Source organism: Typopeltis vanoorti, chromosome 17, assembly GCF_054136105.1.
Source record: "Typopeltis vanoorti isolate ZY-2024b chromosome 17, IOZ_Tvanoo_1.0, whole genome shotgun sequence".
Lineage (NCBI taxonomy): Eukaryota > Metazoa > Arthropoda > Arachnida > Uropygi > Thelyphonidae > Typopeltis > Typopeltis vanoorti.
The window spans coordinates 59,010,794-59,036,928 of NC_143565.1; the positions used below are offsets into that span (position 1 = coordinate 59,010,794).

At 37.3% G+C, this 26,135-nt stretch overlaps 1 protein-coding gene across 1 annotated transcript in view; it reads right to left on the minus strand.

Moving 5' to 3' along the window:
- Kif3C (Kinesin family member 3C) overlaps positions 1 to 26,135 on the minus strand; it is a 685,271-nt gene that overhangs the window by 561,349 nt on the left and 97,787 nt on the right. The window contains exon 4 of the mRNA XM_090406914.1: positions 23,510 to 23,795. Coding sequence (XP_090263040.1) covers positions 23,510 to 23,795 — 286 coding nt within the window. The remainder of the gene's footprint in view (positions 1 to 23,509; positions 23,796 to 26,135) is intronic.

Here is a 26,135-nt window from a genome sequence, read left to right on the forward strand (position 1 = left end):
TGTGCATGCCAGCCTCAAACTCACTAGTATTGGACAAAAGGTAGTGCAGCACTTGAACTATGTATATTTCGAGTTCACGTTTGTCTTCATCACCATTATGAAATACAAAGTTGGCAATACTTTACAACACATATATTAAAGTTACAATCCATTTTAACAATGCCAACATTTTATAAAATTAAATTATTAACTAATTTTTTATTCTCTTTATGAAGACAAGGGCAGGTGAATTTAATTACAACTCTGTATTAAATTTTCACAACAAAATATTAAAAGAAACTATTACATTACAGTAAGCGGAGGGGGGGGGGTGATAAATTTAATTAACTCCATTTCTTTCCAATTCTTTTATTAAGACTGCTTAATATATGTCATAATAAAACAAATAAATAAATAAAAATATGGTGTATCTGAATGAAACTCATTGGATATGCCACACTGACCTACATAAATAAAATTGTCTGCATCTCTTCAATTCTGTATGGAGTTCTTATCAATTTCTCCAAAATCTTAACTTCAGAAGAAACAGAAAGTGGCATATAATTTGATATCTCCATTCTACCACCACCTTTATTCAATGGCATTATCTTATACTCCTACTACTTGTCATGAACATGTCTCATTACAAGATTAAGCAGCAAAGTTAATGGCACAGCACATACCCTTAGAACATGTGATGAAATCCCACGTAGTCTCCACCTCTTCACTCACTTTCAATACTTCACCACTTTTAATCCCTCCAGGAACAGAGCCTGCTTTACCAGGATGGAACATTCTAATAAACTTATCATTAAATAGTGCAACTATGTCATCTTCATTAGTCAGCCTAGTCCCATCACCATCAAGCAAGGTAATCCTGTCCACAATAATTTTCCCCTCCTACTCACCATACAGCAAAAAAAATCCCTCCTTGGAATTTTCCTTGGATTGCAGTACTAGTTTCCTTTCATATTTAATTTTTCTCTCCTTATCACACTAGTCACTTTCCTAGTCTAATCCTTATGTGCCTTGCGCAACTTTTCTCCATCTCTCTCTCCTTATGTCTTTCATAATCTCTATTTTCATTTGAAATTCCTTTAATTTTTCTAATCATCCATTTAAGTCCAAATCGTTTTATCTTCTTCACTGAAGGTATATTAACCTGCCATTACTGTCAACAATTTTTTCTTATGGTTCTTGCAAGCACTACTGACCTCTCTTCCTTCAAATTCTTTCATCCACTGTACTGCTGTAAGATGGTTTCTAGATCTATGAGAGCTGCATGATTTACAATTCCACTTCTACATTCCTATTCATCTTCCAAGTCAGAAGTACATGGTCACACTTACCAACTGGGGGCAAGTATAACATCTCAGTCATAATCGGGTCCTCTGACGAAATCCAAACTCCCAATCTTCATGTTCCCTCCACCACATGCTGCCTAAGACAGGAGTTCCTCAAGAAATCCAAAAATGCATGCTGCTTCCTCTGCCCAGTTTATATTTCTATGGGTGAAGTCCCTCACAATTATCACTCACTTTGCACTTGACTAACTTACCTACACATTTCCTGCTTATCACTATCTACATTCCCTGTATATTCCCTGTATATTCCCTGATACATAGCAGCATCCCATTAAATATCTTGTTTTTATAAATATCTATCTTATACCATATACTTTCAAAGCCATTAGTGTTATTTCCACTGTTACTTTTAACTATGAGTGGGCACAATTCCTTTCTTATCACGAGTAACACTCCACAACCACGTTTACCTTCACTATCCTGCCGAGTATACAATAACCTTCAATTTCTATTTCTCAAAGAACATTCTCCTCGGTTAACCAATTTTTTTTCACTGATACCATCAATCTTGGGAGAGACTGAATCAATCAATCTCACAAACTTTTTCCCTTTATTCCTAAGGCTCCTAGCATTTGTATGCAGAAAAACCAGTGCATTGCTAGTATTCATAAAGCTGTCATTATTCCCTGCATATTCTACCTGGCTCTATAGAGTGTATAACCTCTCATTTCTCATACCACTCTTCTGACATGAGGCTATCCTTACTATGTTCCATCCTTGCAATTCCAGTTTCAGCCCTAACACATTCACTTGTCCAGAAAACAAGAATCTCTTCAAATGTTCATCCTTCTGTATTCAAATGTAATCCATCTCATGCATACAACTCTCTATACTCCACACATCTACATATTCCAGACCTCTCCCCTATACATGCTTGCTATAATCTCATTCATTATCATTGATCTCCTCCAATCCACATTAAAGAACAAATTACATGATAACCACAGTATTTAACTTTAATGATGTTAAATATATTTCATACTGAAAATAACAGTACACATCATCGGTGTGTAGAAACAAGCAAATCAGAGAACAATACAAGGTGCTTATTGGTAAACTGATTGTTGTATGTACCTTGTATTCCTGTTCTTTGATTTGCTTGTTTCTACACAGTGATGATGTACTGTTATTTTCAGTATGAAATATGTCTTCTTCTTCTTCTTTTAACCCTTTTTATAGCCACTTCTGGTTATAGGTCTCCAAATTCTCTCCATCTGTTTCAATCCTGAGTTTGTTGCTGCCAAAGAGTTCCAATTGTTTTTCTTATATCATCTGACCATCTTCTTTCAGGTCTTCCAGATGATCTTTTACCTTCATATGGCTGCCACTCCAGTAAAACTTTTGTCCATCTATTGTCCTTGAGTCTTTCAATGTGTTCTGCTCCTATCCATTTCTTTCAAAGTATGTTTTCTCCAATATCTAAAAATTTAGTTATAGCTCTTATTTCTTCATTTCTGATTTTATCTCTGAGTCATATGCTTAGTAGACATCATTCCAGTTTTCTTTCTGTTCTTTTCTTTTTATCTATTATTTCCTCTTTGATTGGCCAGGTTTCTGCTCGATATGTCATAAAAGGCAATACACATTTTTTGAACAGTCTTACTCTGTTCTCAGATTTTATTTTGATGTTTAAAAATCTCTTCAATTATCCAAAAGTTATTCAACTATCCCATTCCTATTCTTCTTTTCACTTCTTCCATGACTCCTTGTTTCTTCATTGTTAACAATTTTCCAAAGTATACATACTCATCTACTATTTCAATTTCTTTATTGTTTACCTTAATGTTGTGTCTTTCATCGTATCCTTTTTGTTTTGTCATTATTTTGGTTTTCTCAGAATCAATGTCTAATCCAGTTTCTAGTGAATTAGTTGTTAGATCTTCTATTATTTCTTTTAATTCTTTCATATTGTTTGCAATAATAAGAATATCATTAGCAAATCTTAGGTTATTTAATTTAATTCCCTTAATATTGACTAAGTATATTGACCAAGACGAAGTATTGCTTGATCTATCACTAGGGGACTACATGGTGCGTAGTGTTTGTAGAGAGCTCCTGAACAGATAAGTGTTATTTTAAGTAATAATTGGTAAATTTGCTTAAATCTTATGAAGTATTATTTACTTTTCATATCTTAGCGTGTCTGAGTAATTTTTGTGTTTTTTCTGAGTTTCCAATTAGTAATTTCATAGATACTATTATTTGTGAACATGGTGCCAATAAGGAGAAATATAAATACAATGGATTCCAGGACGCCATCTTTGTCTAAAACTTGAGAAAGTTGGAGTCTGGTTAGACAATGATAGTGGAGTGAATGTGTGCAGAAAGTGTAAGGAATGTGAGGATTTAAAGAGTGTTTCAGGTCGTGAGAGTGATATCGTTGTTGAAAGTGAGAATGTAGAAAATAGTGATATGTGAGGTATGAATGGTGATATTTGCGAGGTAGTACCAAATAGCTGTGAGAGTGGCGTCGAAAGTGAGAATGAAGGTTGTTAATTCATTCATTCATACAGAATGAATGAATGAATTAACAGATAATAAAAATGATGAGAAAGATGCAATGAGTGAGATCGCATGGTTACACGGAGTGATACACAGGGCAAATCAGCAGCTGGAGCATTGGCAAAAATGTTTACCGAGTATACCAACTAATAAAAGGCAAAAGTATAATAAGAAAAATACGAGTATGATAGTGAGCGTAAACAAAATGAAAGAGTGAGTGTTGTACGGAGATTCTTTAGAAAGAGGTCTGATAGATGAGAGTTTACCAAAATCGTACCAACCAGGTGCGAACGTTAAGAATGTTAACAACATCAAATTCCTGCCATGTACCCTCAAGGGGTGTACAGAATATGATAGTACTACATGAAAAAAATTACATCATTACTAACTTCCTATCTACAATTTTCCTCAAAATCAGTCTGTTACTTGTCAAGACTCCAACATTATCAGATCTTATATTTCTATCGTCTAAGGCACTTTGTACCATATGAATCAACCTATATGTTGGTCTTCCTCTGGGTCGTTTTGCTGATCTTTCTTCGCCCATTATGTTTAAGTGACCATCCACCTCAGATTAGCTCTGCTAATGCATTCCTTGATGCTGACAATGTCGAGTTCTTTCCTAATATCCTCATTTTTAATATGATATTGCTATTGATGCCATCTGTTCACGCCTATAATCTTTCTCAGGACTCTCATATCTGCGGTCTCTAGTCTTTGGTCAAATGTTTTACTTCTGATCCAGCTCTCAGATCCATAAGTTAAAATTGGTTTGAACACTGTCTTGTATACAGCAAATTTAGTGTTCTGACTAATTTCTCTCTTATTCCATATGAATTTATTCAATTGACTTACCACCATACCAGCTTTTCTGATTCTGTTGTCTATTTCTATATTCAATTTACCATCTTCACTAAAATTCGTGCCTAAATAGCTGAAATGTTTTACTTGTTTCAAAGGTTCTCCATTCACAACTCAGTTGACATTTTCAATGATTCTGCCTATTTTCATTGACTTTGTCTTTTTATTGCTGACCTTCATACCATATCTATTACAACAGTTATTCAATTTAGTCAGAGAATCTTGCAGACTTGTAGCGGATTTATTTAGAAGTATAACATCATCCGCAAAAAGCAAAGAGTTGACATTAACATCTCCAATTTTGATATCATGTTTAATACCACTTTCCTTCATAATGTGATCCATATAGATAATGAATAACAGAGGGGATAATGTACATCCTTGTCTCACACCAGATTTAACATTAAACCATCTTCCTGTACTTCCTTCAATTCTAACTGATGACCTACAACTCAAATAAAGACTACGTATTGCTAGATATAATGCCCCATTGACACCATATAACTGTGGTGTATTGAATAGCTTCTCTCTTGGCACCCTGTCATATGACTTTTCCAAATCGACAAAACTTAAATACAGATCCCTGTTATATTCCCATGCTTTCTCGACTATTTGTCATAAAGTGAAGATCTGATCCTGACAGCCTCTATTTGGCCTGAAGCCAGCTTGTTCTTCATCAATTCTTCTCAACCATTTCTCAAGTATTTGCAGAGATTTCGCCAGGAACACTAAGTAGGGAAATACCTCTGTAATTCTCACATTCAGTTTTATTTCCCTTTTTATATATAGGTACTATTAGAGCTCTACTCCAATCATCGGGAATTCGTCCCTCTGTCCAGGCTTTCTGAACTATGCAGTGCAGCCACTGTAAGACTCTTATACCACCATACTTCAGCATTTATGGTCGAATATCATCTACGCCTGCTGCCTTTCCCCATTTCAAGCCTTTGATGGCTTTTTCTACTTCAAGTATGGATATGTATTCCTGACTGCATGCCTAGTCAGTGTTTTTACCACTGTGCTGTCATCACTGCTTGTTTCATTTAGCAGTTTTTCAAAGTAATTATTCCATACTTCAAGGATATCTTTTTCTCTCATTTTCATGTCACCTTTATCATCTCTAACTCCTTTTACAGCACTCTTTCCTCCATTCTTATGCTTCTTCAACAACCTCCAGAATATTTTGCCACCTTCTTGATATCTATTTTCTATATTTTTGCCAAAGTCCTCCCATGACTTTTGTTTAGCTAGTTTTACACAGTATTTAGCTTTCTTACATTTGTTTCTGTATTCTCTAAGAGCACAACCTGAGTTACTTGCAAGGAACTTTCGATATGCTTTCTTCTTTTCTTTAACTATCTCTTTAACTTCCTGTGTCCACCATGGAGTTCTAATTTTTCTATCCTTGCAGACAACTTCACCACATGCCTCTCTAGCTGAATCAATCAGGGCTTTCTTCAAGGTTTGCCACTGAATCTCCAAGGTTTGATTCCTGTTCTCAAACTCTTTCATTTTTTCTTCAATAATCTTTGTGTATTTTAGTCTACAGTTCACATCTGAGAGCTGCTCAACTTTTATTCACTTTAAAACTTTCTTACATGTTATTCTTTTCAATATGAAATTAAATTTTATCCTGCTCAAGACTAAATAGTGATCACTTCCAATTTCAAATCCTCTGTACACTCTGGTGTCCTGCACCAGGGAGAAAACATCACTATCAGCAATAACATAGTGAATGAGACTTTTCTTATTTCTTGCCTCTTCTCTCCATGTGAATTTGTGCACATTTTTATGTTGGAACATGGTGTTAGTAATAACCAGTCCATGTCCTGAGCAGAAATCCAACAGATATTTGCCATTATTATTATTAGCTTTGCTCTTTTCTCCAAATTTTCCCAAAATATTTCTGTATGTCTCATAATCATTTTCTACTCTGCTATTTAGATCCCCAACAAGGACCAACTTTTCCTTTTTCATTGTGTCAGTTGTTTTTTCTAAATTCTCAAAAAAATTCTTCCAATTCTACCTTAGTAGAACCTTCTGTGGGACCATAGGCACAAATAAGTCTCATTGTCCAGTTCCCCATTCTCATATTTGCCCACATTACTCTACTTGAGACTGACTGCCATTCAAGAAGATTAGCCTCGTATTTTGTGTTGAATACTATGGCTACTCCTTCTTTTCTTTGATTGTCGTTGCCTGAATATAACATTTTGTATTTATTGCTCAGAAAGATCTCACCAGTTTTTGTCTTTTTTTGTTTCAGTCACCCCTATTATGTAGATCTGGTACTTATCTAATTCATCAGCTAGCTCCATTTCTTTGCCATTCAGGCTTCTAATGTTGATAGTACCGATATTTAACTCTGGTGATGTTGAGTTAGGGTGTGTTTTCATATTTGTTCCAGTAACTGACTTTTTGCTGTTCACCCTGGTTCCCTGGCGAAAACAACGGGTGCCTTGTTTAAACAGGCGACGCCCCAGCCGGCATGATATTTTATCATGTTGTACCATCATTTTTTTTATTTTGGTTTAACCAATAAGAATACAATTCGGTGGGCTAAATCCCAAATTGCCAGCCCATCCTCGTTCGTTCAGTATCCAAGTAGATACCCAAAAGGGTGCACCATGAGAAGGTGAGGATTGGACATTATGTCAGAAGCTCTAGTCGGTTCTCCACATTCCTTAAAAGGTTATGTGGAGGTCTCCTCTCAGTTATACAGCTTTGACCCTTAAGCACACCCTATTCTTTCACCCTCTTAAAAACAGAGGGTGAAAGAATAGATAGTAGTAGCAGGTACGAATGACTTGAAAGGAGACAAAATGGCTATGAGAGAGGATTTGAAGGAATTACTTCAGAAAGTAAAAGAGAAGAGTGAGAGAGTTAGGATGGTGAGTCTGTTGCCACGGTATGACAGTGAAGAGTATAGAAGGAGGGCCAAAATTACTAATGACTTTATGCGTGGATTATGCAGGAGGAGTGGTGTGGAATTTGTGGATGTGTGGAGTGAGTTTGATGGGCAAAATGATTTATATAACATGGATGGTTTACATATGAATGGATTTGGTGTACGGAGACTTGAAAATATGTTGTTGAATGAAGTGGAAATGGATGTGCAGAATCATGGAAACTAGAGTTAATAAATATGCAGACTTTAGGGAGATGGTTGAGTGTATGAATGTGTGTAATATGCCCGTGCAAGTAAGAAGGACAACAAATCAGAATGTGATAGTTAGTATAAGGCATCAAAATAGGGATAGGACAAATGGACTTCTTCAATTCATGAATACCAATTAGTGCAACATGGCTGATAGAAGATGATACAGCTAGTGGGATTGAATGTGATTGGTATGGTGTGTTTAGGAATGATGGAGAATTAAATGGGGGGAGGAGTGTTATTGATGATAGCAGATGAGGTACAGCCAAGGAGAATAGAAGTGGAACTGCACGATAAAGAAAAGAGCATATTTGAGGCTATTTGGTGTGAGATTAGGCTAGCAGAACAAAATATACAGTTGGGTGCTGGTATAGACCAGGTGATGGAATAGATGGTGGAGATAGTATGCATAAGTAAATAGAAGAAATGAGTGGAAGGAGGGTAATTATTATGGGAGATTTCAACTATGGTAACATTGATTGGAAGGAGGGGAGGACACATGGGAGGAAAGAATTGGATTTTATGTGGTTATTAAGGAATAACTACCCGTGACAGCATGTAATGGAAAATACTAGGGGTCAGAGTATGCTTAACCTAGTAAATGCATCTGAGAATTTGTCTGTAATGAATATGACCACGTTGCCACCAATTAATTGGTGAGAGTGATCATAGGGTCTTGACTTGGGAGGTGGCTAAAGATGTGGAATTTACAATTAACACAGGGTAAATGTGGAATTATTAGGCTGGTAAGTATGAAAAGCTTAGGAGTTTGATTGGTTGAGTGCCATGGCATATAAAACTGCAAGGGCTGGATGATGATATTACATGGGAGGCAGTTAAGAAGTGTTTGCATGAGGCATTGGCTGATTGTATACCTAGAGTCCGAATAATAGATCAAGTAGGGGTTCAATGGATGAATAACACCATTAAGCTGGAGCTGCAAAAAATGAAACAACTGTGGAGGGAATTTGGAGAAAGGTGACCAGCAGGCACATGAACGGTATAAAGCGCAGGCTAGAAGGGTAACAAGCGTGGTAAGAAAAGCAAAAGCGGATTATGAAACAATATTAGCCATGAAGGCTAAAGAGAACCCCATACAGTTTTTTCGATATGTTGCAAGTAAAAGAAAAAATGTATATGGCAAAATGATTTTAAAGAATGCCGATGGAAAGGAGGAAACCAAATCAGTTGATATAGTTGAATTACTGAGTGAGCACTATGCAAGATTATATCATCCAGGTGGTGACACTGCAGTAATGAATGAACCAATATCTTATACGGGAATTGTGGTGAATGAAGTAGAGGTGAATAGTCTGTGGGATTGGATGGTATACTAGCTTGTGTTGTACATGAAGCGGCTAAAGAATTGTCAGTGCCCTTGACCATTTTGTTTAATTTGAGTCTCGCGTCTGGGTTAGTCCTGAGGGGGTGGAAAGAGGGGAAAATAGTTCCACTGCATAAAGGAGGTTCCAAGACTGCTGTTGTAAATTACCGACCGATCAGCATATCAGGAATCGTTGTCAAGGTCTTGGAGAAAATAGTCAAGAGAAAAATACAGGATTGGATAGATGAAAATGGGATACTGTATGGGTCGACAACATGGTTTTGTGAAGGGTAGATCATGCCTCAGTCACTTGCTCACATATTATAACACAGTGAAGGCTGAACTGGATAAGGGTAATGGGTTTACAGTGGTTCTACTGGACCATGCTAAAGCCTTTGACAGGATACCACATGGAATTCTAACCAGTAAATCGCAGCATATTGGGATGGATATACTGTTGGTGAGATGGATAAGAGGGTGGTTGACGGAGAGATATCAGAGAGTGGTTTATTCAGGAGTAGAGTCCACAAGACGGCCTGTGACTAGTGGTGTGCCAAAAGGATCTGTTCTTGGACCACTACTTTTCAATTTGTTCATTAACGATATAGGAAAGGATCTGAGAGGAGGTGTTCATTTGTTTACTGATGATACAAAGTTCGGTAGAGCAATAGTGAGTGCACAGGATGTCAAAATTTTGCAAAATGATTTGGATAGTTTGGAGGACTCAGCTAAGGAGAATGGATGTCAATTTAATGAGGCAAAGTGTACGGTTATGCATTTTGGGGTGTAAAGAGAAGCAGCAGTATATCACATTGGTGGAACCATACTCCAGGAGATTGACGAGGCCAGGGATTTGGGAGTGTTGATGGATAGAGAGTTGAAGTTTAGGGGGCACATCGCAAAAGTGGCTAAATCAGCTCAGCAAATCACTTGGTTGCTGAAAAATACTTTAACAAGCAGAGACAAACAGGTCATTGTTCCTCTGTATCGAGCCTTGATAAGATCGCATCTAGACTACTGTGCCCAGATTTGGGTGCAAGGATTTCTTCTTGATGGGGAGGCAGTGGAGAGGATCCAGAGACGAGTGAACAAGATGATAGCAGTGTTATATCTATATTTTCTTCTACTTTGTATATTCCTATCATTGCTATTGCTTTACCATTCTTTTCTACACTGCTCCCAAACAGTTACTTTGCTTTCCAGCTACTGTAATAGTTTTCTAATAAGTTATATAAATTAGCTATCACTCTCTTTTTCTTAAACAAACCATGATTCAGGCCGCTCTCAAAATTTTGTGACGTGTAATCCTTTCATTCATTAGGGCTTTGTCTATGTATGGGACAAGGATCTAAAATTATGTCCTCTGAGAGAGTCTGCCGGTTAAATATTGACGAATTTATTTTTTGCAGCACCAGCCAATACAGAGGATAGATAAGATTCTTATCCAAGGTGGCTATCTCAAAATAATACACAGTAATAAAATTTCAAACACTTATCTAACTACTCTCACTTCTCTTTGTTTTACATGCAATCGCGGCCTAAAAGATTAAACTATCTTCATATGTTCCTCCCGCTAGATTCATTAGTAATTTTATGAGTGGCTATTTGAATTCATAAAATAGGCTGGATTCAGGTGATGATATAAAACATATTTATTAAGACTTAAGAGATATACAAGAAAAATATAAGGTACATGATTAACTTAATTACCTTCCAAGCAAAAATTTGATATCAATACTAACGCTATAATGCATAAATCATAACTTGGACCGTAGAGCTCCTATATATCTATAATTTTCCAGCTTAAATTATTTTTGTCATCAATTACCAAGGTCACTAATCATCTCTCAAAATATATGAAAGTTATATCACATACAGATCCTTTCTAGGGTTCCAAACAGCGACAGGTTACTGCCAAATGGGATAATCACTAAAGTTCTCTACAACTTGTCCATTCATAAATTAACCTACAGAGTTCACTCATATCTTTAATTGGAAATCAGATACTTAAACATTCTACGTTACCATCCCATGGAATGACTTTCTGCTCTGTCTTCAGCCTCTTCTGGACATCAAGGCACCTTTGTGGGCTACCGTTCTTCGAGTCGCTTCTGATAGCAGCACGATCAGGTTCTCCGAGTCGATAAGGTGATGTGCCGTTCTGGTCTTTCTCTGGAACCGCAGGAACACATCTATATCATCGGTCACTCAATATAGCTTAGCTATTCTGTTATGAAGAGATAGCTAGCAATGCCTCACGAACTTCGATAAGACTTTCATGACTTCTACGGCCCACCCGGAATCATCCCGTTGGCAGAGGTGGAGAGCCAACGTCCAAGAGCGCAGGACCCAGGAATCAAAAAAAGCCTTGTGTGGGGGGAGCTTGACCCTTATATTTTCCCTCTCTTTCTTGGAGATTCTCACACTTAATTACGTTGATTACCGCACCACACTCATTCACTTGCGCGTGGTGTTCTTCCGAGAATGAATTCTAGCTTCGCTTTCCTTATAAATTCTCCTTCCTTCAGGCCATACGTTGTACTGGATGGTTAAAGTGTGAACCTTGGACTTTAGCTTACACTTAATTTGCTTTTACACAATACATAGAATGGGATACTCTAATTAAATAATAACTTAAATAAATTCCTTCATTTGACTCTGTACCAAACGGGTTAAGTCGCACATTTCTTAGACTAGACATTTCTTCAGTTTTGCCTTAAATTATAATGTACATTTCAATTTCCATGCCAAAACACAACATTTTTCTTAAAATGAAATATTTGATATATATATATATATATATATATATATATATATATACTGCACTCCTATATTACCCAGAGGCAAACATATGTGCTTACTTTCTTATTTATTGGGAAACCCATGTCAAACTGTGATAATATAGGAAATCTTAATTTCATAATCTATCACAATTCAACAGCAGAGCTATGGAATGAACCTTATGAGAACAGATTGAAGATTTGTGGGTTGCAGAAATTGGTTGATAGGTGGAAAAGGAGTGATATGATTGAGACATTCAAATTACTGAAGGGTTTCTATAATATTAATTCAGAAGATAGGTTTGAGAATAGGACTCCTGGTGGGAGGACTAGGGGCCATAGATGGAAGGTGGGCAAGGGTGTTAGAGCTAGGTTTTTACTTGGAGAGTGGTGAATGAGTGGAATAAGCTGCAAGAGTCTGTTGTGGATGCCATTACTGTGAATGAGTTCAAGGGGAAGTATGATAGATACTGTGTGAATGTCAAATAGTTGTTCTTGACATGATGTTAGGGCCTCCCTCAATGAGTCTAAGGACTCCTTGGAGTTGCCCATGATAATAATAATATAATGCCCCACTAACATCATATAATTGTAGCATTTTGAATAGCTTCTCTCTCTCTCTTCGCACCTCGTCATATGCCTTTTCCAGATCTACAAAACTCAAATGCAAATCTTTGTTGTATTCCAATGATTTCTCAACTATTTGTTGTAAAGTAAAAATCTTATCCTGAGAGCCTCTATTTGGCCTGAATCCAGCTTGTTCTTCACCAAGCTTTTCTTCCACAATCCTTCTCAAGTATACTGGCATAAATCTTACCAGGAACACTCAGTAGAGAAAAATACTTCTGTAATTCTCACATTCAGTTTTATTTCCCTTTTTATATATGGGTACTATGAGAGCTCTACTTTAATCATCTGGAATTTGTCCCTCTGTCCGGGCCTTCTGAACTTTGCAGTGCAGCCACATTAAGACTTTTATACCTCCATACTGGAGCATTTCAAATATCATCTACTCCTGCTGCCTATCCACATTTTAGGCCTTTGATGGCTTTTTCTATTTCAAGTATGGATATGTATCCCTGTTGAGTGATTTTTACCACTGTGCTATCACTGCTTGTTTCATTTAGCAATTTTTCAAAAAAATTACTACATACTTCAAGGTTATCTTTTTCTCCAGTTTTCATGTCACCTTTATCATCTCTAATTCCTTTTATAGCACTCCTTCCTCCATTTCTGAGTCAGCAATCTCCAGAATATCTTGCCAACCTCTTGATATTTATTCTCTATGTTCTTACCAAGTCTTCCCATGAGTTTTGTTTAGCTAGTTTTACACAGTGTTTAGCTTCTTACATTTGTTTCTGTATTCTCTAAGAGCACAAGCTGACTTATTTGCCAGGAACTTTTGATATGCTTCCTTCTTTTCTTTCACTGCCTCTTTAACTTCCTATGTTCACCATGGAGTTCTGATTTTTCTATCAATGCAGACAACCTCACACATGCCTCTGGCTGAATCTCAAAGTCTTGGTTCCTGTTCTCAAACTCTTTCATTTTTTCTTGAATAATGTTTGTGTATTTCAGTCTACAGTTCACATCTGAGAGCTGCTCAACTTTTATTTGCTTTAAGACTTTCATACATGTTCTTCTTTTCAATATGTAATTCAAGTTTATCCTGCTCTAGACTAAATAGTGATCACTTACTATTTCAAATCCTCTGTATACTCTGGTGTCTTGCACCAAGCAGAAACATCACTATCAACAATAATATAGTCAATGAGACTTTTCTTATTCCTTGCAGTTTCTCTCCATGTGAATTTGTGCACATTTTTATGTTGGAGCATTGTGTTAGTAATAACCACTCCATGTCCTAAGCAGAAATCCAGCAGGTATTTGCAATTATTATTAGCTTTGCTCTTTTCTCCAAATTTTCCCAAAATAATTTTGTATCCCTGACAATTATTTCACACTCTGCTATTCAGATCCCAAACAAGGAACAACTTTTCTTTTTTCTTTGTGTCAGTTGCTTTCTCTAAAGCCTAAAAAAATTCCTTCCACTTCTACCTTAGTAGAACCTTCTGTTGGACAATAGGCACAAATAAGTCTCATTGTTTAGTTCCCAATTCTCATATTTGCCCACATCACTCTACTTGATATTGCCTGCCATTCAAGAAGATTAGCTTCATATTGATTGGTGAATATTATAGCTACTCCTTCTTTTCCCTGATTGTTATTGCCTGAGTATAACATTTTGTACTTATTGCTTAGATAGATATCACCAGTTTTGTCTTTTTTTTTTCTTCAGTTACCCCTATTATATCGATCTAGTACTTATCAAATTCTTTAGCCAGCTCCATTTCTTTGCCATTCAGGCTTCTTATATTGATAGTACTGATTTTGAACTCTGGTGATGTTGAGTTAGGGTGTGTTTCAGAATTTGTTCCAGTAGCTGACTTTACGCTGTTTGCCCTGGTTCCCTGGCAAAAATTAGAGGGGCCTTGTTTAACCAAGCGACATTCCCAGCTGGCATGAAATTCTGTCATATTGTACCATAATTTTATTTGTGGTTTAAGCCAATAGGAATACAATTTGGTTCTAAAAACCAAACTGCCAACCCATCCTTGTTCATTCATTATCCAGGTTGATACCTAATAGGGTGGACCACGAGAAGGTGAGGACTGGACATTAGGTCAGAAGCCATGGTCAGTTCTCCATTCCTTTAAAGGGTATGTGGAGGTCTCCTCTCAGTTATACAGCTTTGACCCTTAAGCATCCCCACTTATTTCATTAAGAATCATATTTGATGTAGCATATCCATAAATATATTTTATTATGTTAATAAATTGTTTTTCAATGCTATAATCTCTAAGAACTTCTATTGTTGATGATGTTTTCATGCAATCAAAAGCTTTTTTAAAATCTATGAAGGCCATGTGAAGAGAAAGGTTGTATTCATTGCATTTTACAATAAGCAGGCTTATTGATTGAATATGATCTATTGTACTATGAAATATCTGTACTTTCATTAAAGTTTATTACTGTGGTTATCATGTAATTTGTTGTGTATAGTTATGCCAATAGGTACCTTTAAAGATTCCACTCCAAATGATCATACCAAAGGAATAAATATCATTCCGCTGACACATTTCTGCTGCAACATTCCAAATATGAATCTCAAATATCTTCTTCATAAAATTTGATGCATCTTTAGTAATAAATGAGCATCATGAAATTCTGATAGGTAACCTCAATGGAGATGGGGGAGGGAGTATACAGGATATGATAGTACTATGTGAAAAGTTTAAGTTATTAGCTTTAGATCAACAATTTTCCTCCAAATCAATCTGTTATTTCAAGACTCCAATGCCATGAGATGTTATATTTTAATATTTTAAGCACTTCTAGCTACATTAATCCATCAAAATCCTATTGATTTGTATCTTCTTCCTGGCATTAAACACCTGTTCTGTTAACTTTTCCTTTCCCATATTAATCAAGTGACCATATCACCTAAGATTAGCTCTACCCACACATTTCTGAATGTAATAATGTGATTATGATTCAGCCATTAATATCATTCTGCCACTGATATCATCTGTTAATTCCTCTAATTTTTCACAAAACTCTAATATCTATTTGTCTCCAGAATTTGATTTTCTTGTATAATTAAAAATTTATATGTGCCACAGTAAAAAAAAAAAATAATATTTATTTTACAAATATTTCATCTTACATAGCATAAGACATCATCAGTGAGAAAGAGGAACACTGGTAAGGAATTTGAACAATAAAACGGTACAGCATTTGCCAAATTTGAATCCCTCTTTGTACAAGTAGTCATGTGTTTGTTATGTTAAAAGTAATGGGCTGAAATGATAATTAATTAAATTAATTAGTATGATCCAATCTACTAACACAACTAAGTATAACAATTTCCCCAACTTTTGGGATAGTAAGGCAGTAATTACAATTGGATTCAGTCTACAAAGTAGAGCTTCAGTACTTTCTTTGAATAGCCTTTCATATCTGTACGCAGATCTGTAAAAGCTTTGCAGTTTCCCAGCAGATCCTATGTTTGTATTTTCAATTCCATTCTATGCCAGGCCTAATTTGTGCAATCTAATCAGCCAGATGTGGTCTTCATGTTCAGAAATCTTTCAGTTTGCCCATAGTATGACACATTGCATGAACACAGAACTCAGTATACTTTGATATACTTTGTATACTTTTTTTTTCTAACTTAGCTCTCAGATTGAAAAGTTAAAATTGGTTTGAACATTGCATGTATACATGTATATTAATTCATTTTTCTTATTCCATACACACTTACATAGATTATTCACCACCATTCCATCTTTACTTATTCTTTTACCTCTTTCCATTGTTGTCTTCACTAGAAATTGTGCCTAAATAGCTGAAATGTTTTACTTCTTTCTACAGATATCCCATTCGTGTTGCATCTGATGTTTTTAATGTGTCTATTTCTACAGTCTTTGTAACTCATTTCAGGCATATTTGTTACAATACAACAGTTATTTGATTTAGTCAAGGAATCCTGAAGGCTTGCACTGGATTTATTTAAAAGTAAAACATAATCTGTATAAAGTAAAGAGCTGAGATTAATATTTCAAGTTTCAATATTAGCCTTAAGAACACTTTCCTTCATAATGCAAACCATATAGATAATGAATAACATTGGAGATAGTGTGTACTCTTGTCTTAAGACCTGATTTTACATCAAATTGTTATTATTATTACGGGAAACTACAGGGAGTCATTAGACTCATCGAGGGAGGCCTCAAATCATATTCATCACAACTATTCGACATTCATACAGTAACTATCATACCTTGCCTTAAACTCATTCACTGTCACAGCATTCAATACAGACTCTGGGAGCCCATTCAACTCATTCACCACTCTAAAAGTAAAGAACCCAGCTCTAACACCTTTATTAACCACACTTTTGCCAAGTTTCCATGGATGTCCCCTAGTCCTCCCACAACCAGCCCTTTTCTCGAAAATATCTTCTGAATTAATTTTATAGAAACCCTTCAGTAATTTGAATGTCTCAATCATATCTCCACTCCTCTGCCTATCAACCAATTTTTGCAACCCACAAATCCTCAACTGTTCTCATAAGGTTCATTCCACAGATCTCCTAACATCTTGGTCACTCGCCTCTGGATCCTCTCAACCTCCTCCCCATCAAGAAGAAACCTAGGTGACCAAATCTGGGCACAGTAGTCGAGATGGGATCTTATCAAGGTTCGATACAGAAGAATAATAACCTGCTTGTCAACATATTCTTCAGCAACCAAGCGATTTGATGAGCTGATATGGCCACTTTTGCAATGTGCCCCCTAAACTTCAACTCCTTATCCACCAACACTCCTAAATCTCGTGCCGCATCAATTTCCTGGAGTACAGTTCCACCAATGTAGTAAACTGCTGCTAATCTTTTCACCCCAAAATGTATAACCTTACATTTTGCCACATTAAATTGACATCCATTCTCCTTAGCCCAGACCGCCAATCTATCCAAATCATCTTGCAAAATTTTGACGTCATCTGCATTCACTATTACATATCCAACTTTGCATCATCCGCAAACAAATGAACTGTTCCCCTCAGATCCTTTCCTATATCATTAATGAACAAATTAAACACCAGTGGTCCAAGAACAGATCCTTTTGGCACACCACTAGTCACAGGCCGTCTTGTGGACTCTACTCCTGAATAAACCACTCTCTGATATCTCTCTGTCAACCACCCTCTTATCCATCTCACCAACAGTATATCCATCCCAATATGCTGCGATTTACTGGTTAGAATTCCATGTGGTATCCTGTCAAAGGCTTTAGCATGGTCCAGTAGAACCACTGTAAACCCATTACCCTTATCCAGTTCAGCCTTCACTGTGTTATAATATGTGAGCAAGTGACTGAGGCATGACCTACCCTTCACACAACCATGCTGTCTCCGATACAGTATCCCATTTTCTTCTATCCAAACTTGTATTTTCCTCTTGACTATTTTCTCCAAGACCTTGATAACGATTCCTGTTACGCTGACTGGCCGGTAATTTTCAACAGCAGCCTTGGAACCACCTCTATGCAGCGGAACTATTTTCCCCTCTTTCCACCCCCTTGGGACTGACACAGACCTGAGGCTCAAATTAAACATAATGGTCAAGGGCACTGACAATTCTTTAGCTGCTTCACGTATGACACAAGCTGGTATACCATCCAATCCCACAGATGTATTGACATTGGGGTTCTGTAATAGACTAGTTACCTCTACTTCATTCATCACAATTCCAGTATAAACTGTTGTTGGTTCTTCCATTCCTGCAATGTCACCACCTGGATGATACTCTCTTGCAAAGCGCTCGCTCAGTAATTCCACTATATCAACTGATTCGGTTACCTCCCTACCCTTAGCATTTTTTAAGATCATTCTGCCATGAACATTTTTCCTTTTACTTGCAACATATTGAAAAAACTGTTTGGGATTCTCTTTAGCCTGCATGGCCAATTTTTTTCCGTAATCTGCTTTTGCTTTTCTTACCACCGTTGTTACCATCCTGGCCTGAGCTTTATACGTTGGTCATACATAACTGGTAATTAGTTTATGGAATTAACAACGCATATAAAGTATATTAATTAAAGGTAACTTTAATGAATAACTTCTATATTTCGGCAACGTCATGTTGCCATCTTCAGGAACATAAAGATATGGTAGGAGCAAGCAGGCACTAACAAAAGCAAATGAGGAAGAAAGCAAGAAACTAATATTGTTACTAAAGTCCTAATGGTGCCCTCTGGCGGGCTAATTTGGTTGTCTTGGCAGTTGGGCTGAAGTTCTCATAATGTAAGTCTCCCAAATTTACGGTAGTTTCATGCACCCAAATTTCATAGTTTCATGCACCCAAATTTTTGAGGTTAGGAACGTTTTTTAGAGCTGATGATGATTCCTTGAATAATCTTTCATATTTAAACTTGCTGCGGTGTATTATTTTTGTTTTCTTCCAACTATTCTATGGTGGGTATCTAAGGCATGGTCTGCCAGCCCAGAGCAGCTGTACTGGTGAAATCGGATGTAGTCTTTGTGTTCTGTAATCCTGATATTTGTTGTTCTGCCTGTTTGGCCAATGTAGGACAATTTGAAGCTGCAAGGGACCTGGTATACACCAGGTAGGTCTAGGGGAAGTGGTTGGTCTTTGGCAGAGCGGATAAGGGATGCCAACTTTTTATATGGTCTGTAACAAGAAGTAAGGTCATATTTTCTGAGGATATTGGTTATTTTCTTAGAGGTGCCCTGGATGTAGGGGATGGTGATAGATTTGGTGTAATCTTTATTGTGGAAGGGGGGAGGGGTTGTGACTTACTGGTTTTAGTATTTTTTGGATTTTTTGGGGGGTTATAGCCATTGGCTAAGAAAGTGTTGTGGATGTGGTTTAGTTCAGTAGTTAGGACCTTGTCATCTGAACAGATTAATTTTGTCCTGTTAAATAGTGTTTTTATAACCCCATATTGTTGTGAGGGGGGGGGGGGAATTGTTGGTGAATGTATCTGCCAGTATGGGTGGGTTTTCTGTAAACAGAGAAAACCAAAGATCCATCAAGCTGGCAGGTGATTAAAGTGTCTAGGAAGGGGAGGGTGTTGTTTTCCTCTTTTTCTAAGGTGAACTGGACTCTGGGGTGTTGGTTGTTTAAGTGTGTTAGGAAGGAGTGGAGTGAGTCTGAGCCATGTGGCCAAATAGCGAACACATCATCCACGTAACGAAGCCAAATAGTGGGTTTTGGTGGGGCGGAGTTTAAGGCTTAATATAGAAGTTATTATTATAGAAGTTATAAATATAGAAGTTATTCATTAAAGTTACCTTTAATTAATATACTTTATATGCGTTGTTAATTCAGTAAACTAATTCCCAGTTATGTATGACCAACGTATAAGCTTTGCTACTAGAATTGTGATCATCCACGGAGATTCCATCGCACGAAAGGCCCGTCAATACGGCAAAATGAAGTTGAAGATATCCAGACAACTAAGTCGTCTGACGTTCCTAAAACGCTGCCGGGATAACAAGGTAATCCCTAATTGTGTTAAATTGAATCACGTTTTACTTCACAGAAAGCTCTGCGCATTTATAATCACACTAGCTTCGCCCTGTTAAGAGAACAAATTCCGCGATGCGTGTTCTCCTTGCCGACGTAAACAAAACCTTACAGGCACCAGAGTAAGAGCTTTCAAATACACTCGGCCATGACCTTTGGATGATACTTTATGACGTCTCATGTGCATCGGCAAGAAAAGAATTCAAAAAAAATACGAAGTCGGCACTTGAAAAATTACGAAAACCTGATAAAGAATTCTACTTCCTTACCACAGCCACCATTCAACACTGTAGTCAACCTCTCGTCGGTAGTTTTAAAGCCCGAAGCACTCACCGCACTTGCACGTGGTCACAATTTTGCCCTAGCTCCTAAAAGAATAACTGCCAAGGAAATCATGATCCAAATAGAACGTGGGATTCGCAACCTTCCTAACCATATCGCCAACAATGTCAGACTGGATGTAGTCGGTGTTCTCACTAAAGCCAAACCTCCAAAAGCCAACTTATCCAAAGACGAACATGCAGCCCTACAAGAAATGAAGAATAACAAAAAAATAGTAATCACTAAAGCGGATAAGGGAAATGCCACTGTGGTGCTAAATCAAAAAGACTACAAAGGTAAGCTTAATGCTTTAGTACTAGACCGTACTACTTACCTCCCTATTGAATATAATCCCACCAGATCTCAGATTAGAACTCTCCACAGACTCCTTAAGAAAGTCACTTCTTCGCCTGTGGAAGTCACTAACAATCTAAAACCTTATAACTCTAGATCCCCCCCCCCCCGATTATATGGACTCCCAAAAATACATAAACAAAATGTGCCATTACATCCCATAGTGGATGGCATTGATTCCCCCACATATAAATTAGCCAAAATGCTCACACTATACTGGCAACACACCATCACACATAAAAAACTCAGCCCACTTTAAAGCCAGTATAGAAAACCTCTCACTCCAACACACTGACATAATGGTCAGTTTTGACGTCTCCTCCCTATTCACTAATATCCCACTCAAAGAAACCCTAGAGCTCATCCAAGCCAACTTTCCTCCCAATATCTCAGCCCTATTTCAGTTCCCAATGAACTCAGGCTATTTCATTTGGCAAGAAAAGTTCTACAAACAGATAGAGGGGACAGCCATGGGTTCACCACTTTCCCCACTCTTGGTCAATGTCTTTATGGAGAGCTTTGAAGAGAAAGCCTTAAACTCCGCCCCACAAAAACCCACTATTTGGCTTCGTTACGTGGATGATGTGTTCGCTATTTGGCCACATGGCTCAGACTCACTCCACTCCTTCCTAACACACTTAAACAACCAACACCCCAGAGTCCAGTTCAGCTTAGAAAAAGAGGAAAACAACACCCTCCCCTTCCTAGACACTTTAATCACCGGCCAGCTTGATGGATCTTTGGTTTTCTCTGTTTACAGAAAACCCACCCATACATTCACTAGCAATCCCCCCCCCTCACAACAATATGGGTTATAAAAAACACTATTTAAGGACAAAATTAATCTGCTCAGATGAAAAGGCCTTAACTACTGAACTAAACCACATTCACAATGGCTATAACCCCAAAAAAATCCAAAAAATACTAAAACCAGTAAACCACAATCCCCCCCCCTTCACAATAAAGATTACACCAAATCTATCACCATCCCCTACATCCAGGGCACCTCTAAGAAAATAACCAATATCCTCAGAAAATATGACCTTACTTCTTGTTACAGACCATATAAAAAGTTGGCATCCCTTATCCGCTCTACCAAAGACCAACCATTTCCCCTAGACCTACCTGGTGTATACCAGGTCCCTTGCAGCTGCAAATTGTCCTACTTTGGCCAAACAGGCAGAACAACAAATATCAAGATTTCAGAACACAAAGACTACATCCGGTTTCACTAGTACAGCTGCTCTGGGCTGGCAGACCATGCCTTAGATACCCACCATAGAATTCGTTGGAAGAAAACAAAAATAATACACTGCAGCAAGTTTAAATACGAAAGATTATTCAAGGAATCATCATCAGCTCTAAAAAACGTTCCTAACCTCAACAAATTTGGGTGCATGAAACTACCCCAAATTTGGGAGACTTACATTAATGAGAACTTCAGCCCAACTGCCAAGACAACCAAATTAGCCCACCAGAGGGCATCATTAGGACTTTAGGAACAATATTAATTTCTTGCTTTCTTCCTCATTTGCTTTTGTTAGTGCCTGCGTGCACCTACCATATCTTTATGTTCCTGAAGATGGCAACGTGACGTTGCCAAAATATAGAAGTTATTCATTAAAGTTACCCTTTAATTAATATACTTTATATGCGTTGTTAATTCCGTAAACTAATTACCAGCTTGAGCTGGTAATTAGTTTACGGAATTAAGAACGCATCCAAATAATGCATCCAAGATTCCAAATAATAAATCAAGTAGGGGTTAAATGGATATTCATCCATTTAACCCCTACTTGATTTATTATTTGGAATCTTGGTATACAGTCAACCACTGCCTCCTGAAACACTTCTTAACCACCTCCCATGCACTATCAACATCCAGCCCTTGCAGTTTTACATGCCATGGCACTGAGCCAAGCACACACCTAAGCTTGTCATACTTACCAGCCTGGTAATTCCACTCCTTTAGCCATCTCCCAAGTCATGACATTATGGTCACTCTCACCAATTGGTGGCAACATGGTCATGTTCATTACAGCCACATTCTCAGTTGCAATTACTAGGTCAAGCACTCTCTGCCCCCTGGTATTTTCCACTACATGCTGCCATAGATAGTTGTCCCTTAATAACCGCATAAAATCCAATTCCTTCCTCCCATGTGCCCTCTCCTCTTTCCAGTCAATGTTACCATAATTGAAATCACCCATAATAATTACCCTCCTTCCACTCATTTCTTCTATTTGCCTATGCATACTATCCCCACCATCTATTCCATCACCTGGTCTATAGCAGCACCCAATTGTATATTTTGTTCTGCTAGATTCTATCTCACACCAAACAGCCTCAAATGTGCTCTTTTCTCTATCCTGCAGTTCAACTTCTATACTCCTTGGCTGCAACTCATCGGCTATCATCAATAACACTCCTCCCCCCTAAAATGTATTATATATCCTTCTACAATTACAAAGAATCGATATTTAGAATATTAACAGTATTTTAAAACAAATTACCAACAGTAAAAGCTCCTTCTTCTGTCTCTCCAGAGTATTGAGTTATCTTCCAGATTATCTAGAATCTAAGCTCTCAGGACTAATGCAAGATAGGTCTCAGGACTAATAAAACCTCTTATGGACTGCCATAAAAAACACGTGTTATAGAAAATGGGTATTTTCTAAAACACATGTCCTGAACTTTCTAATTTTGTATTATTTTTTTATGTATTTTATATAAACAGGAAATATTCTTGCTTACCTGCTACGTAAACCCCTTTATCAGGATGCTCTTTAAGGTCTAATTTCTTTTTAGAGTCCACACCTAAAAGATCTCTAATTTCTTCATTGTAAATTTCAAGATATGATGCGTGTACAAGAAATTTGGTATTCTCTGTAGTAGAAATAGCCTCAAAGATATGTTCGAAAGCTCGTGGAATAACTCCTCTCTGTGTAGGAGGATCTGGAATACCTTGCATTGTAAAGGACTTTCCACATCCTGTTTGACCATAAGCAAACACAGTGCCATTGTAGCCTTCCGTAACACTCTGTAAAATGGAGGAAAAAAGTATTTTAGTAAAAGAAAAATAAAATATTCCCTTGAGTACATTATGAACAAAGCAGTCTTCAAAATTTCGACAAATATACAGATTCTCCATTTAAATAATTAGATAATCAATGCGGAAAATACAGGTGTGCTTAAGGGTCAAAGCTATATAACTGAGCGGAGACCTCCACATATGCTCTAAAGGAATGTAGAGAACCGATCAGCACTACTGACCTAATGTCCAATCCTCACCTTTTCATGGTGCACCCTGTTGATATCTACCTGGATACTGAACAAACAAGGATGGGTTGGCAGTTTGGTTTTAGCCAACCAAATTGTATTCTTATTGCTTAAACCACAAATAAAATTATGGTACAATATGACAGAATTTCATGCCAGCTGGGAATGTCACTTGATTAAACAAGGCCCCGTCATTTTTGCCAGGGAAGGAACCAGGGCAAACGTAAAGTCAGCCACTGGAACAAATCCTGAAACACACCCTAACTCAATATCACCAGAGTTCAAGATCAATACAACATAAGAAGCCTGAATGGCAAAGAAATGGAGATAGCTGAGGAATTGGATAAGTCACAGATCGACATAATAGGGGTGACTGAAACAAAAAAGGCAAAAACTGGTGAGATCTTTCTGAACAATAAATACAAAATGTTATATTCAGGGAAGGCCAATCAAGGAAAAGAAGGAGTAGCCATACTATTCAACACAAAAGATGAGGTTAATCTTCTTGAATGGCAGGCAGTCTCAAGTAGAGTAATGTGGGCAAATATGAGAATGGGGAACTGGACAATGAGACTAATTTGTGCCTATGGGCCCACAGAAGGTTCTACTAAAGTAGAAATGGAGGAATTTTGTGAGGCTTTACAGAATGCAACTGACACAATGAAAATAGAAAAGTTGGTCCTTGTTTGGGATCTAAACAGCAGAGTGGGAAATGAATGTCAGACATACAAAAATATATTGGCAAAATGTAGAGAAAAAAAAAGCAAAGCTAATAATAACAGGAAATACCTGTTGGATTTCTGCTCAGGACATGGAGTGGTTATTACTAACACAATGTTCCGACATAAAAATGTTAACAAATTCACATGGAGAGAAGAGGCAAGGAATAAGAAAAGTTTCATTAACTATGTTATTGGTGATAGTGATATTTTCAGCCTGGTGCAGGACCCCAGAGTATATACAGAGGCTTTTGAAATTGGAAGTGATCACCATTTAGTCTTGAGCAGGATAAAATTTAATTTTATGTTGAACAGAAGAACATTAAGAATGTTTTAAAGCGGATAAAAGTTGAGCAGCTCTCAAATGTGAACTGTAGACTAAAATACACAAATATGATTGAAGAAAAAAATGAAAGAGTTTGAGAACAGGAACCAAACCTTGGAGATTCAGTGGCAAACCTTGAAGAAAACACCGATTCATTCAGTCAGCGAGGCACATGGTGAGGTTATCTATAAGGATAGAAAAATCAGAACTCCATGGTGGACACAGGAAGTTAAAGCAGCAGTGATAGAAAAGAAGAAAGCATATCAAAAGTTCCTAGCAAATAAATCAGCTTGTGCTCTTAGAAAATACAGAGACAAATGTAAGAAAGCTAAACCCTGTATAAAACTAGCTAAATAAAAGTCATGGGAAGACTTTAAGAGCATAGAGAATAAATATCAAAAAGTTGGCAAGATATTCTGGAGGTTGTTGAAGAAGCTCAGAAATGGAGGAAGGAGTGCTATAAGAGGAATTAGAGATGATAAAGGTGACATGAAAACTGGAGAAAAAGATAACCTTGAAGTATGGAGTAATTACTTCGAAAAATTGCTAAATGAAACAAGCAGTGATAACACAGTGGTAAAAATCACTCAACAGGGATACATATCCATACTTGAAGTAGATAAAGCCATCAAAGGCCTAAAATGTGGAAAGTAAGCAGATGATATTCGACCAGAAATGCTCAAGTATGGAGATATAAAAGTCTTAAAGTGGCTGCACTGCAAAGTTCAGAAGGCCTGGACAGAGGGATGAATTCCGGATGATTGGAATAGGGCTCTCACAGCACCCATATATAAAAATGGAAATAAAACTGTATGTAAGAATTACAGAGGTATTTCTCTAGTGAATGTTCTGGCAAGATTTATTCCAGTATACTTGTGAAACGGTTGAGAAGAATTGTGGAAAAGAAGCTTGGTAAAGAACAAGCTGGATTCAGGACAAATAGACGCTGTCAGGATCAGATTTTCACTTTACGACAGATAGTTGACAAATCATGGGAATATAACAAAGATCTGTATTTAAGTTTTGTAGATCTGGAAAAGGCATATGACAAGGTGCC